This window comes from Bufo bufo, chromosome 3 (assembly GCF_905171765.1).
Source record: "Bufo bufo chromosome 3, aBufBuf1.1, whole genome shotgun sequence".
Classification (NCBI taxonomy): domain Eukaryota; kingdom Metazoa; phylum Chordata; class Amphibia; order Anura; family Bufonidae; genus Bufo; species Bufo bufo.
Genome location: NC_053391.1, coordinates 567,343,388 through 567,358,701, shown reverse-complemented (window position 1 = coordinate 567,358,701; position 15,314 = coordinate 567,343,388). Strand labels below are relative to the sequence as shown.

Here is a 15,314-nt window from a genome sequence, read left to right as displayed (position 1 = left end):
CGTGACACTAAGTGAAAGCTGTAAGCCCCTCCTCCATCAGCTATACCCTTCAGCCTGGAGAGAGAGACTGCCAGTTTTTTGCTTAGTGTCCAAGGAGGCAAGACACTCCCTGCTTAGGCAGGGTTGCTTTCCTAAAATTTTTTTATTTTTTGCGTTATTTGTTGTTTTTAATTCTTTTTTTTTTTTTTTTTTTTTCTACTTGCAGGGACAACAGAGGCGCACTAGACCCCTCTGTTTCTCCCGGGGTTGAGTTGCGCCAGTGCCGGTAATGCCGCACTGCCGCCTCCCCCACAGAAGACAAGGTGGACCAGGGCAGCCTCGCTCCCCTGCGTCCCGCCAGCTCAAGGGTCGCCCGCACGCCAAGTCCCTCCCCCGGCTTCCTGCCACTGCGGTGCCAGTAGCTGAAGGGGCGACCCTGCTGGATGGATTGAGGGTGAAGACAGCGGATGGTGAGAGTGGCTGCTCCAGCCTCCCCTTCCCTCCCTCCCACCGCTGCTACGTCTACGCTTGAAGGCAAGCGTTTTTCCATCATCGACCCCCCCCCCCCCCCCCCCCCCACATGGGCATAACTGGACCGGCAACTTTACCGGGCATCATTTGGGGGGGACTTCGGTCTTCTCTAGCGGCAGGGCATCAGGGGGACGGCTGTGGGCAGGAGGCCGTCTGCCACATCCAGGCGCGGCGGGGGCCGCTTACTTGGCGCGAACGGCGCCATTTTATCTTGGCCGGCACTTCATCTTCCTCGGGGGTTAAATCATTTTGCCGCGCGCGCGCGGCTCTGCCTTCTCCTTCAGCTCGGCAGGGGGGGGGCGGAGCTTCCTACATGCGCTCCGCTACTTCCTGTTTCGTCGGGCTCCACATCTCTAGTGCTGCGTGGAATCCTCTCTGCCGTCCGATCCTGAAGCTCTTCATCTCCGTGCCTGCTGCCACTCCTCCACAGCCTCCTTCAGTCTGCTGCCGCTTGCACTGTCCGCGGGTCTGGTAGGACTGTTAACCCCCTCCGTGCCACCAGTACTGCTGCTTGGGTGTAATCCCCGTTCCGTTTTTTCCCTGGGGTCTCCCACTTTAAGTGCAACATTTTTTCCACCATGTCAGACCCTTCTGCAGCCGCCAAGCCTTGGTACCATGCCTGTACCGCTTGTAGGGAACCCTTTCCCCGGGGGCAGTCTGATCCGCACTGTCCTGCATGCCGAGCTCCACCGCAGCCTCAGTCGCCCGCTGTGTCGCTCCCTGTTTCCTCTGACCCGCCTGACTGGGCTAGATCCCTGTCCCAGGCCGTGGAAAGCCTCACCCATGTCGTGGGCCGCCTAATAGACAGGCCGCCTACCCCGCAGGACGCCACTCTTACTGTCGCGCCCTCCAGGTCCACCGCTTCCGCCGCTGTGGCGGGTTCACCCTCTCTTAGTGACCCTTCCCGAGCTAGGCACTCTCAGAAGCGTTTTAGAGTAGAGCGAGCCTCCTCCTCGGATGCCTCCCTCTCCCCGCCACGCGTGCGCACTCAGACGGGCCTCTCCTCTCCAAAGGATTCGCCCTCTGAAGGTGAATTGGCGGCTTCGGATTTGGAAATGGACTCGGCCCTGCCGTCCAAGCTAGCCTCAGCGATGGGTCAACTCATCTCTGATATTCGTGACACCTTTAAGGTGCAAGATGACCCCTCTAGCTCTGACGCAGCTAGCGTCTCCTTTATCAGACCCAGGCAGGCCTCAAAAGTCTTTCCAATCCACTCTGATTTCTCCTCCGTGGTGTCTCGCCCGGACGCCCGTTTTGTCAACCCCAAGAAGCTGGATATTTGCTATCCTTTTCCAGCCGATGTCGTGGCCACCTGGTCGTCCCCACCCAAGGTGGACCCCCCTGTAGCCCGTCTGTCAAAGAACACGGCCATCCCTGTTCCCGACGGGTCCTCTCTTCAGTCAGCGGAGGACCGTCGCATGGAGACCCTTTCCAAGGGCATTTTTGCTGCCTCCGGTTCTGCCCTCAGACCGGTTTTTTGCCTCTGCCTGGGCAGGTAAAGCAATCCCTGCTTGGGGTGTGCAGCTGGAACAGGAGTTGGACTCGGACGTCCCCATCCAGGACCTACGTTCCTTGGCCCAGCTTATTATTCGGGCCGGGAATTTTGTTTGTGAGGCCTCCATTGATGCGGGAGCCCTTATAGCACGCTCCTCCGCCCTGGCAGTTTCCGTCAGGAGAGAACTCTGGCTGAAGGTTTGGAAAGCGGACGCTGCCTCCAAACGTTCCTTGGCAGGGCTACCTTTTGCGGGTTCCCGCCTTTTCGGGGTCCGCCTAGACGAGCTTATTTCGGAGGCCACGGGTGGTAAAAGCACCCATCTTCCTCAACCCCAAGCCAGGGGCGCCCCCCGCGGACGCCCTGGTGCGTCTCGTTTTCGGTCCTCCCGCAGGACCTCTGGGGCTCCCCCCGCAGCTGCCGCTTCGGCCCCTCCCCAGGATAAGCGTAGGAAGCCGTTTTTTCGGGCGCAGCCCTCCTGGCGCAGGCCGCAGGCTGCCCGCACACCCGCAGCAAAGCAGTCCTCTGCCTGAAGGTGCGCCCCCACCCACCCGGGTGGGGGACCGGCTCCTCCTTTTCAGGGACGTCTGGATGGCTCACGTCTCCGACGCCTGGGCTCTCGAAATTGTGTCTTCCGGATACAAAATCGAATTCGCGTCCTTCCCTCCAGATCGGTTCTTTCGCTCCCGCCCGCCGCGGGACCCGAAAAGCGCGGCTGCGTTCTCCGCGGCTGTTCAAGCCTTACTGGACAGGGGGGTGATTACCCCCGTTCCTCTAGAGGAAAGGTTCCAAGGGTTCTATTCGAACCTCTTTGTAGTTCCCAAGAAGGGAGGTTCGGTGCGGCCCATTTTGGACCTCAAAAGGCTCAACCGTTTTCTCCTCCTTCGACGGTTTCGGATGGAGTCCCTCCGTTCCGCGGTGGCTTCCCTGGAGCGGGGAGATTTCATGTCTTCCATCGATATACAGGATGCCTACCTCCATGTTCCGGTAGCCCGGTGTCACCATCGCTTCCTCCGATTCGCCGTGGGGGACCTTCACTTCCAATTTGTCGCCCTTCCCTTTGGGCTGGCAACAGCCCCCCGGGTGTTCACCAAGGTCCTGGCCCCGGTTTTGGCCTTACTCCGCTCCAGGGGTGTTTTTCTGCTACCGTACTTGGACGATATCCTCATCAAAGCTCCGTCCCTTTCTCAAGCGGTTGCCAGCGTGGATCTCACCCTAGAGACCCTGGCGAGGTTCGGTTGGGTCATCAACTTCCCCAAGTCCTCCCTTCCCCCCTCCAGACAACTGGTCTTCCTGGGAATGCTTTTAGACACGGGAGCGGCGGAGGTACGTCTTCCCTCGGAAAAACGACTGACCCTCCGTCGGGCGATTCAGGGTCTCCTTCTCCACCGTCGGCCGTCCTTCCGCTTCTGCATGCGGGTCTTGGGGCAGATGGTTGCCTGCTTCGAGGCGATCCCATTTGCGCAGTTTCACTCCCGCCCTCTCCAACGGGCGATCCTCTCCTCCTGGGACAAATCGCCGGAGTCTCTGGATCATCCCTTCCATCTATCGCCTCCGGTGCGGTCATCTCTCCGCTGGTGGTTACAGTCCCCTCTTCTGGGCAGGTCCTTTCTGCCGCTCAACTGGTTGGTGGTTACAACCGATGCCAGTCTCTTGGGCTGGGGAGGCGTGTTTCCTCCCCGATCCGTCCAGGGCATTTGGTCTCCATCGGAGTCCAAACTCTCGATCAATGTCCTGGAGCTGAGAGCGGCCCTTCTGTCTCTGCGACACTGGACTCATCTGCTGAAGGGTCATCCAGTTCGTGTGCAATCGGACAACGCCACGGCCGTGGCGTACATAAACCACCAGGGGGGGCACTCGCAGCGATGCGGGAGGTCACCAGCATTCTCCGTTGGGCGGAAGCCCACGTCCCGGCTCTATCTGCAATTTTTATTCCAGGGGTGGACAATTGGGCGGCGGACTTCCTCAGTCGCACCACCGTCGACCCCGGCGAGTGGTCTCTTCACCCGGAGGTGTTCGAGGCCATTTGCCTTCGTTGGGGCATACCGGACGTGGACCTCATGGCCGCTGCCCGCCAGGGAAGATCTTCTCTCTCAGGGACCGATCTTCCACCCGCGTTTAAGGTCCCTACGTTTGACGGCGTGGTTGTTGAGACCACCGTCCTGACACGTAGGGGTTTTTCTGCGGACGTCGTCCGCACCATGATCCGCGCCCGTAAGCTGTCCTCTTCTAGGATCTATTATAGGACCTGGAGGACCTATTTGGGGTTCTGTGCCGATCTGGGGATTCCTCCGCTCCGCTTTTCTCTCCCCACCGTTTTGTCCTTCCTGCAGAGCGGACTTGCCCAAGGTCTGGGTCTTAGTTCTTTGAAGGGTCAGGTGTCTGCGCTGTCCATTTTGTTTCAGCGCCCACTGGCCCCCCTTGGTCCTGTCAAGACCTTCCTTCAGGGCGTGGCTCAGCGCTCCAGGCTTCTCCTTTCGAGCCTCTGCGGACGGTTTCCTTGCGACTTCTGTCCTGCAAGGTTATTTTCCTTGTAGCCGTCACCTCTCTTCGGAGGGTGTCCGAATTGGCTGCACTCTCCTGTCTGGAACCTTTCCTAGTGTTCCACCAGGACAAGGTGGTTCTTCGTCCGGTCCCTTCCTTCCTTCCTAAGGTGGTCTCCGTCTTTCATCTGAACGAGGACATCGTTCTCCCCTCTTTGTGTCCTTCCCCTTCCCACCCTCGGGAGAGGAAGCTTCATCGCCTGGACGTTCTCAGGGCGCTCAAGGTTTACCTGGAGGTAACCAGCTCTTTCAGGCGTACTGACTCGCTCTTTGTGGTTCCGGAGGGGTCGCACAGAGGGATGGCGGCGTCCAAAGTTGCTATCGCCCGTTTTGTCAAGATGGCTGTTACTGAGGCTTATCTCGCCAAGGGCAAGGTTCCGCCCCTTGGTGTTACCGCTCACTCCACTAGAGCGGTCGGGGCTTCCTGGGCTCAGAGGAATCGGGCTTCTACGGAGCAGATTTGCAAGGCGGCCACTTGGTCCTCCTTGCACACCTTCACCAAGTTCTACAGGGTGCATACTCATGCGTCGGCTGACGCTGCTTTAGGCCGTCTGGTGTTGCAGGCGGCAGTTGATTGATGCCTCTGGTGTTGGTCTAGTTTGTTCTGGTCCCTCCCTTCTGGGACTGCTCTGGAACGTCCCATGGTTTCCTGTGTCCCCCAAGGAATATGGGCGAGAAAAGGAGACTTTTGTATTACTTACCAGTAAAGTCTCTTTCTCGCTCTTCCTTGGGGGACACAGCACCCGCCCTTCATTTGGGTTTACAGTTGTGGTTCCGGCTTGGTTGCCCCGTTGGGGCTTGACAGTTCTTTTTTCCGGTTGGTGGTTATCTTTCACTACTTGGACACGCAACTGGCAGTCTCTCTCTCCAGGCTGAAGGGTATAGCTGATGGAGGAGGGGCTTACAGCTTTCACTTAGTGTCACGCCTCCTAGGGAGCAGAGCTATACCATGGTTTCCTGTGTCCCCCAAGGAAGAGCGAGAAAGAGACTTTACTGGTAAGTAATACAAAAGTCTCCTTTTTTACACAATAAAAGCACACAGAGCTATGGCGACTGGGTATTGCGGATGTGCTAGTGGCCATCTAGCAGCCCATGTCCTCAGCTCTATACACAAAATCCTGGTGACAGGCTCCCTTTAATTGTTTACCTTCACGCTCTCTACATTGTAGCGGAATTACGTTTGTTCGTTCCATTGACTTCAATGGGAGCGGAAGCTGTAATTGCACTGCACTGCCGCTACAATGTAGACAGCGCAAAGGTAAACACTGAAGACAAGAAAGCACTCGCATGAGCGTTGTGGCCCCTTCCAACAACTGATCGCAGTGTGCTTGGAGTCAGAGCAATCAATATTATGAAATCGAGAAATTTAAAGGGCTTCTGTCACCCCCCATTTAGCAGCTTTCAGTATCGGACATTAGCTATTTGCTAATGTCAGTTGAGTCCATATATATCACTCTTACCTCTGTGCTGTAATTTCTTTAAAAATCGTACTTTTATAATATGCTAATTACTTCACTACCAGCAACTTGGGCGGTTACTTGCTGGTAGCCGCCGCATCCTCTGACTATAAACACACCCCCTCCTCCACTTGATAGACAGGGCCAGCGAGCGCTCTCCTCCTCCCGTTGACCTTGTCTGCCCATGAAATCCCGCGCCTGCACTGTACCGGTCCTCATTCGGCACAGGCGCTCTGAGAGAAGGACGCTCGCTTGCCCGCTCCTTCCTCAGTGCGCCTGCGCTGATGACGTCAGCCTACACCCGGAAAAGCGTCCTTCTCTCAAAGCGCCTGCGCCGAATGAGGACCGGTACAGTGCAGGCGCGCGATTTCATGGGCAGACAGGGTCAACGGGAGGAGGAGAGCGCTCGCTGGCCCTGTCTATCAAGTGGAGGAGGGGGCGTGTTTATAGTCCGAGGATGCGGCGGCTACCAGCAAGTAACCGCCCAAGTTGCTGGTAGTGAAGTAATTAGCATATTATAAAAGTACGATAAAAAAAAAAAAATTACAGCACAGAGAGAGGTAAGAGTGATATATATGGACTCAACTGACATTAGCAAATAGCTAATGTCCGATACTGAAAATTGCTAAATGGGGGGTGACAGAAGCCCTTTAAGAATTGTTCAAAAAGTTAATGAAGATCATTTCTCATCATTAAAATATTTACATGCACAGATTTGTGGCAGAAATATCTGCTACTGGAAATCAGTTCCATTCATCTAAATGGGGTTATTTTGGCAGAAAACACATGGATTTCTGCAAGCTTCATTCAGATGAATGGGTCAGTCGCAGAAATTTCTGCAACAAATCTGCTACATGTGAACACAATCTTATTGTTCATACTACACAATTTGTCATGGTCTTTAGTGGTCAGAGCAGCTCTTAATCATCTGAATGGCTTCCATGTCTCTGTGACAGCCACCATCTAGCTGTCATTTTGCCCAGGCTTTAGGGATCCGGATCCAGTATGAATGGGGTGGCCTGTGATCAGACATCCCCTTGAATAAAGTCCATTAAAGAGAATCCAGCTCGCCTCACAATCCACAGCCCTGTGCACGGAACGAGCCAAGCAAATCGCTCTTGTAGAGAGTAGAAGAAAATAGTTCCAGCACTTGAAATAAAACTCAGTTGCACTTTATTTCTTCTTGTAGCATATAACTCACATGGACACAAACCTTCACCCCAGCATGGTTGACGCGTTTCGAACACAGGTGTGTTCTTAGTCGTAACCTAATGAGAATATCCTTCCTGGCCTTTAAATACGCTTCACACCCCCAATCAGGTCAGGGGTGGGGATATACAAACCTCTTGCTAAGGAATGCTCATTAACTTGCCACACATAAATAGAATCCACATATAAAATTAAATCAAATGCAACATTTCATACTGTGAGGTAGCAACCCATATATAATCCCAACCAAAAATTAGGTCCACAACATACAAAAACACACAATGTGAATGAAATAAAAAGGAAAAATTGTACAATTAATTTCCTTAGTTTACATTATCAAAATTAAAATAATAAAACGTTTTAATACTCTATTGACCACATATAATGGAATTTTTATTTTCCGGTATTGAGTTCCATCCTACGGGCTCAATACTGGAAAAAAACTGAGCCCCTCCTAATGCATTCTGAATGGAGAGCATTCCGTTCCGGATGCATCAGTTCAGTCCCTCTTACGTTTTTTGGCCGGAGAAAATACCGCAGCATGCTGTATTTTTCTCTCCGGCCAAAAATCCTGAACACTTGCCGGATCTGGCATTAATTTCTATTGAAATGTATTAGTGCCGCATTGACGGATATGTTCTTCCAGTCCGCACATGCACATACCTTTTAAATCTGTGGGGAAAAAAAATACCGGATCCGTTTTTCCAGGTGACACTGGAGAGACGGATTCGGTATTTCAATGCATTTGTCAGACGTATCCGCATCCGGATCTGTATCCGTATTCGTCTGACAAATGCCATCCATTTGCGTCCGGATTGCCGACAGAACTGCCTGCCAGAATCCTCTGCCGCAAGTGTGAAAGTACCCTAAGAACACACCTGTGTTCGAAACGCACCAACCATGCTGGGGTGAAGGTTTGTGTCCATGTGAGTTATATGCTACAAGAAGAAATAAAGTGCAACTGAGTTTTATTTCAAGTGCTGGAACTATTTTCTTCTATTCCCTTGAATACCATCCCTTTAATAAGTGGCAATAGGAAGTGTGGAAAATAGGGCTCCACTCCATGCTGAATAGGAGACCGCATTCATAAGCGCTCATACAGATTGCACATTATGGTTTGTACAGAGCTGGATTAGAGCAGATTCAGCGCTCTGTGAGACCCCTGCACTCTATTGTACATTACATAGCCATTCTCCCCTTGGAGCATTGCTTCTAAGGGAAAATATCTCTGTAACACAGATCCATATAGAAGGACCATGGCTCTGACGGAAGCATGGAGCCCTATACACACCTGTGACCTGGACATTTCTGCAGGTACTTTTGTCTTAAGATACCACCTCTGCCATGATATGTACTGTATGGTCAGCTTTAGATTATTATTATTTTTTCTCAATTTTTGCACATCTTTAGGGTTTACAAAAATATCAATGTACAAATTGTGTATGAACAATCGGTACATGTTTCTAAAATATGTGTCCTCTGTGTCTTCTCCAGGTGTGTTCAGAGTAACATTGTTCTCCTGACCCAGGTTATGTGTAAGAAGCTTGTTATTCCAGACTTTGAGAAGTTCACACTACAGATTAAACGGCTGTATGAGACCACCCGCGGCATAAAGGAAGGGGAGGTGAGCGCTTGTTACAACTGTAAAAGGTGTCAAGAATGAGTATTACAGCAACTTAAATCTGTACTAGATAAAAGCTGTAAATCAGCAGTATTAACTCCTTCCCGCATTTTTACATACTTGTACATCGGGAATGTGGTCAGTTGCCTAATTTCCACATGGAGATCTGTGGACGAAGGAGCTGTGTCTGCATGATCACTGTGGGAGCCCAGCTATAACTGACAGCCTGGATCCCACTGAAATAGCCATGATCAGAAATGCCTCCAATCCTGACCATTTGACCTCCTAGATACTGCAATGATGAGCAAAAAAACACATAAAACATTTATTTATTAAAATTGCTTTCTTTATGTCAAAAAGTAAATTAAAAATGTACACATAATTGTCATCACCATGTCCATAATGACCTGAACTCTTAAGTTATCACAATGATTAAACCCCCACACCCAGGTAGAAAACAATTCCAGAATCACTGTTTCTGTTCATCATGCCTACAAAAAAAAGTAATAAAAGATAATCAAAAATCATATCTACCTCAAAGTGAGAGCAATAGTCAATGCACCCAGCGAAAAAGAAGCCCTCATATATTTTTCGATAGGAAAAATGAAAATTTTTCCAAACTATGGAGAACCAAAAACAAACTTTTTAAAGTTTTTTTATTATTATTTTTTTTTAAGCAAAAGTTGTAAAACATAAAGAAAAAACTAATACATACTTGGTATTGCAGTAATTGTACTGACCTGAACAGTAAAGGTAAAAATATGCAATAATACAAAGATGAATTGGAGAATTGCTGTCTTTTTACAACAACAAGCTGCGTAAAGTTGTACTCTTGGAATGCGATGACGAAAAAGACAAAAAAAGTGGTTTGGTCATTAAGGAGTTATTACTTTTAACAGAAGTATTATTCTTTGGACCAATCTTCAGAGACATGAGAAATGGTAAAAAGTTATTGCTTCCACCTACAAATAACATTTAGGGCTGTATTACACTTGCAGATTGTCTGCCAGATCATCGCTAACTAGCATTCCTGGTAACCCTCGTTAGCGATGATCTGGCAGTGTAATACTGCCGCCCCGTTCATCAGGCAATCCAGTCAGTATGGGAACGAGCAATGGCATAATGATCACTCCTCCCCATACTGTGGAGGAGATCGCTACATGTAATAGACAAGCAAGCGATTGCTGGGAAGGAACGTTCCCCTCCCGACAATCGCCTGCCCTTACCTCTAGGTTACATGCTACCAAACATGGTTATCAGCAGCTAAGATTACATACTTCTCTTGATATGAAAGCGAACCACGATAAACAATCCTCACATTTTAAGGTCCTGTTATCTTACAGTATTTGTAGTTCAGTATAACAAATGATAAGGATTCCCGACACGTTTGTGGAACACCGCACACTTGAAGAGACACTTCCATCAACATTTGTGATGCATATTAATGGCCTATATGTGAATAATTTATGTATTTTTTATAGTAAGTAGATTGATGATTTTCTCTCACAGCAGCAGCAAACTGACCATGGATTACCTATCTATATAGGAGGTCTTCTCATTTGTGATTACGCCCCTTTTACATGGTCTGAGGGTCAGGCCAGTTATTGAGAATGATGGTTTCCATAATTGCTCATACTGATTTCCCAATAATTGTGGCCTATGTATATGTGCCATCAATCATCTGCCAAATGATCACCCAACAAAATGCTTGTTTGGTAGGTGATCCGCTGCTTATGCAGCACATAGAAACATCATTTGTGAGCAGCATGGAGCCCTGCGTAAACAGGGATGTGCTGCTGACAATGGGGATGAATGATCACAATTACAATCGCTCATCCCCATACAGAGGGTGTGATTGCTGTATGTAAATACAGCTGAACGAACTGTCAATGATCAGGAGCAAATGGTTTGTTTCCAACCAATCAAACCACGTAAATGGGCCCTCATGTAAATGTGCCAATACATATCTTGTTATAGTACAGCGGTATACAAGTTGATGGGTGCCTGTTTTTTACCCTGCCCAGTGTGCACTGAATGGAGTGCAATGTAACACTGATCGTTGCTTTGATCGCTCATTCCCCATTCGGTTTCCATATTGCCGGCAGCCCATCCCTGTTTACATGGAGTGATGTGCTGCTGCTGACATGATTTTTGATGCAATGTGAAAAGTGATTGTTTGTTGTGTGATCTGCAGCATATTCACATGGGGAAATAATTGGGAACAAAAAGTTTTTCGTCCAGATCACCAGCTCGTGTAAAATGGCCCATTTACTAGTCTTCCTTTACACCAGTTTTGATAAATCTCCCCCAAGAGGTCCAAAGCCACCTTTTCAGCATCTGATGGTGTCACCCTGATATGTGAAGGTCCAGCACAATGACCGATCTTGGTCGCAGAGATGTTACCTCCTGGTAATGAAGTACAGAACAGCGCAGAACCAAGGAGACAAATATGTTGTATTGTAGGAGGATTTGTATAAACCCTGCTATACTAGTAGAAGGTAGAAGTATAAAACCACCGTGTAATAGTACATAATTTTGCCTTTTGGTTATAACCATGTTTGATGGTGGAGGTGTGGTCATAATTATTAGGGTTGGAGCTTACCACTGAAGAATTTGCATCTATGCCTCTGTAACTGTAGCTCCTCAACTTCAGTTAGCTACTACTGTGCCTCCTTCCAGGCACGACTCTTGTACTATTGCTGAACTTCTTTAATTCAGTTTTTTTTTTTTAGGTGGCAAACTATATTCCACAACTTGCCAAAATGAGCCCTGACCACTGGGGAGTGTCTCTCTGCACAGTGGATGGACAGAGGTGAGAACAGAAATGAAATGCTATATTATCACTCCTATTGGCATCCACGAAGTAACATGTAATAAGTAGGAATAGGATACAGATATCAAACCTCAACAATAGGATGCTTCCCATGTGTAAAACCGTACAGTATTAACTCACAGCAAAGGTACACATGCAAAATAGAGCACACCGAAAAGATAATGTTTAAAAACGTGATTTATTTTATTTTATTAGGGCTACAAAATTCATGACACAATCAGCCAATGTATTAAAAACGACTAAAATCCATAAGCACCATGATGGGTGTCCAATAGCAAAATGATCATAAGAAAACCCTTCACATATCTGCACCACAAAACCCACAGCAGCTCAGTGTAGATAAAGTGCAAGTGCGTAAACATAAAAAAATAAAGTCATTACAAATACCAAAGAAAAAGTTGTGTGGAACCAGGGCCCATTGTATGTGAGGTTCCACCAACTTTTCTTGGACTTGTTGATGTAATGACTTTTTGGTGTTTTCATCCTTTTTTTTTTTTTTTTTTTTAAAGACCTGATGTGTTTACCGTACTTTAGATTTTGTTTTTTGGGCTTTTCAATTTTGACACATTGATATCTTTTATGTGATCCATTTTGCAAGTGTACCTTTGTTGTGCGTTATTAGTGTACATAAGTGGGAGCTATATAGATAATGCAGCCGTGGCACATTCCCTTGGGGATTTCACGCAGGGTACGGCCATGCGGTCAGGTTTCAAGATGCCGTTTTGGAAGCCGAAACCAGTAATGAATTAATAAAATGAGAAGTCGTATCTGTCCTATACTTTCTTTTTATGATCCACTCCTGATTTTGGCTTCCAAAACTGCATGCAGAAACTTGACCGTATGTCCGCACCCTTACATGTGACATAGTTTCATTGTAATCTGTTTAAGGTATTGTTTTAGAACTCCAAACCCCAAATGACCATAATGTCATAGTACCCCAATTTGTCCAGATTTTTGAAAGCAGTCATGTTAAAACATATTGCTTGGAGTCCAGCATTTTTTACTGCATGACTTGTACATTGGGTAGAATAACGAAGACTGGTGTTTCAGACACTACTCTTAGGGCTCATGCACTTCAGTGAGTTTCACATGCGGGTGCCATCCTGTCTCTTCCCCTGAATCGATTCACATTGGGATTTCTTACCATCAGAACTTTTTAGAAAATTTGGCTTGAATTTTCCAATTTTGGAATCCGTTCTCTCATTTCTAACCAGGATTCATAAAGAATACCACAGCACGCTATGCTATGCTATGCTGCCTGTCAAATGGCCATGTCAAACTGGTGTAAAGGTGATCATGGCTATCCTAGATTCCTAGTATATGTACCCTTCAATAGTGCATCAGTTTTAAATAGTGTTTCTGTTTTAAGGTACTCACTAGGAGACACAGATGTCCCCTTATGCTTGCAATCATGTGTGAAGCCACTGAAGTATGCCATCGCTGTGAATGACCTGGGAACAGATTATGTCCATCAGTTTGTGGGCAAGGAGCCTAGTGGCCTTCGCTTTAACAAACTCTCACTGAACCACCAAGGTAAGAGGTCTGCTTTACATGGAACTCATGATCAGTTTACAGAATATGTATTCTGCAAATATAAATCACATATAAAAGGAAATGTAACATGCTTCTATTTTTTTCAATGCAGCTCCTGTTGCATTACTGAGTTTTGTTTCTCAATCATGTAAAATTCATTTCTGATGAGATCTTGTAAGGTGCGTACACTGACATTTTAGGTCTAATTAATTAATTTTTTGACCCTCCAAGACCATTTTTAAAGGGAACCTATCACTATGAAATGAGAATTAATGTGCAGGCAGCATGTTTTAGAGCAGGAGGAGCTGCGCAGGTTGTTATATAGTCTTGAGGGAAAAGATTCAGTAAAACTTGTAATTTATAAGTTTAAATCCCTCCTTATTCTGGGCTTTGAAGTCAATGAGGTGGTCCTAGCTGTATATACACAGTCATAGAGGGAAGGCTGTCAATCACTGAAAGGATGCCTACTTCACTTTAAAGCTCATTATAAATATAGATATAAATGGAAAACCTATACAGTATACCAATCTGCTCAGTTCCTCCTGCTCTATAACATGATGCCTTCATCTCAGACACCATGTTCAACTTGATAGGTTTTCTTTAAATGTTCCCCACATTCGTGCTCTTTGATTTTTGGTCACCTGCTCCCTGAAGCGTTGTCTTACAGTTCTTCTTGTGGCAGTCATGTTTTCTTCTTCGTTCAGCCCTACACAGTGGGTGGTGACATTGGCAACTTCTCACCGCCCACTGTGTGAATTTCCTGGTGTGCCCTTACTCTGCGGCCATCAACATGCTCATAGTGTCACTTCCTGTCCTCTCACAAAGGACATTTTTTTTCCTGATCTTATATGAGAAGATCAGTCTGTGAGCTTACAGTAAAGGTAGAGTTGCACCAAACACATTCTCAAACGGATGAATAATCTTGAAATCAAACTGTCCCAAACAACTTCAGTAACCCCTTTTATTAAATCGGTCAAATCTTCATCCAAGGTAGTCCGCCTGAAGTACAGTATCGATCTGCACCTGAAATAGAAAAAAAACAACACTAGCACCAAAAACAATATACTGCATACTTACTGGAACCAGGCTGGAGTTTTCTGGCCCATATCTTCAGAGTTCAGCTACTGTTCTGCAGATGGGGCCCACTGAACTCAGTGGGCCCAATTAGGTAGATTTTTTATTGAGGAACTGAAGGTTTGTTTAAAGCTATTTAATTTTATTATATATCTGGCTACGTGTTTAATTTTTTACTGTATCTACCTTCTGATTTTTAGAAGATTTGCCACCGTCTATTGTTTTCAACTAGACATTTCTGTAGGACATCTAGGTAAAAAAAATTTTTTTAAGGAAATGTGGCATCAGAAAATAACCTATTGTTTAAATCATGTTTTTATATTTTTAAAGAATTTTTGGTTATTATTTTTAATTTTCTATGTCAATATCTATAGTTAATAAAAAAACATAAAATCCTGCAGTTTTCCTACTGGCTACTAAGCCTTATGATAGGCACCACTTCTTGGTCTGTACAGTTTAACTTTCATTTTAATGCAGTTACCTGGTTATCTGTCATTCTAATCCTGCCTGTGATGATATTATAGATAAGACATGATCCACCATTCACAGTAGATGATTATCAAGTTTTATCTATTCTTTCCTTGTACAATGACCTCTGCACAGATCACAGAGCATGTCTAGAAAACTCTACCATAGAAGTCAATAGGATTCCCTCCTACCTATGGCCCATGGGGCTGCCATAAAGCAACTTTTCTTAATGCTTTCTAAATGTTGTTAAGAACAGCACAGGCAAGATGGCCGCCCCCATATTCATGTTCAGAAAATAGAATAAAAACATGTACAATCGTAAAATAAAAAGATTAGAAAAAAGGAGATGTGCTACTTACTATATGGTTTTAACTGGTAGAAAAGAAATTGGGGACACATATTTTCTTTAAGGTCTCATGCTCATGGTATGGCCGTGTATTACAGAGAAATGTTTCTGTCTTGTATTACAACTTTTCATGGAAAAGGCCTCCATTTATTCTCTTGTAGATTGCAAATGAATCCCACAGAAAAAAAAATAATCTGAGGCATACAGACCGAGCTATTCTACAGTGTG

General features: G+C 46.8%; 1 protein-coding gene across 1 annotated transcript in view; it reads left to right on the top strand.

Moving 5' to 3' along the window:
• The window catches only part of GLS2 (glutaminase 2), a 109,852-nt gene that overhangs the window by 30,337 nt on the left and 64,201 nt on the right, over positions 1-15,314 (top strand). The window contains exons 4-6 of the mRNA XM_040425616.1: positions 8,706-8,835; positions 11,565-11,644; positions 13,035-13,198. Of these exons, the coding sequence (XP_040281550.1) occupies positions 8,706-8,835; positions 11,565-11,644; positions 13,035-13,198 (374 nt within the window). The remainder of the gene's footprint in view (positions 1-8,705; positions 8,836-11,564; positions 11,645-13,034; positions 13,199-15,314) is intronic.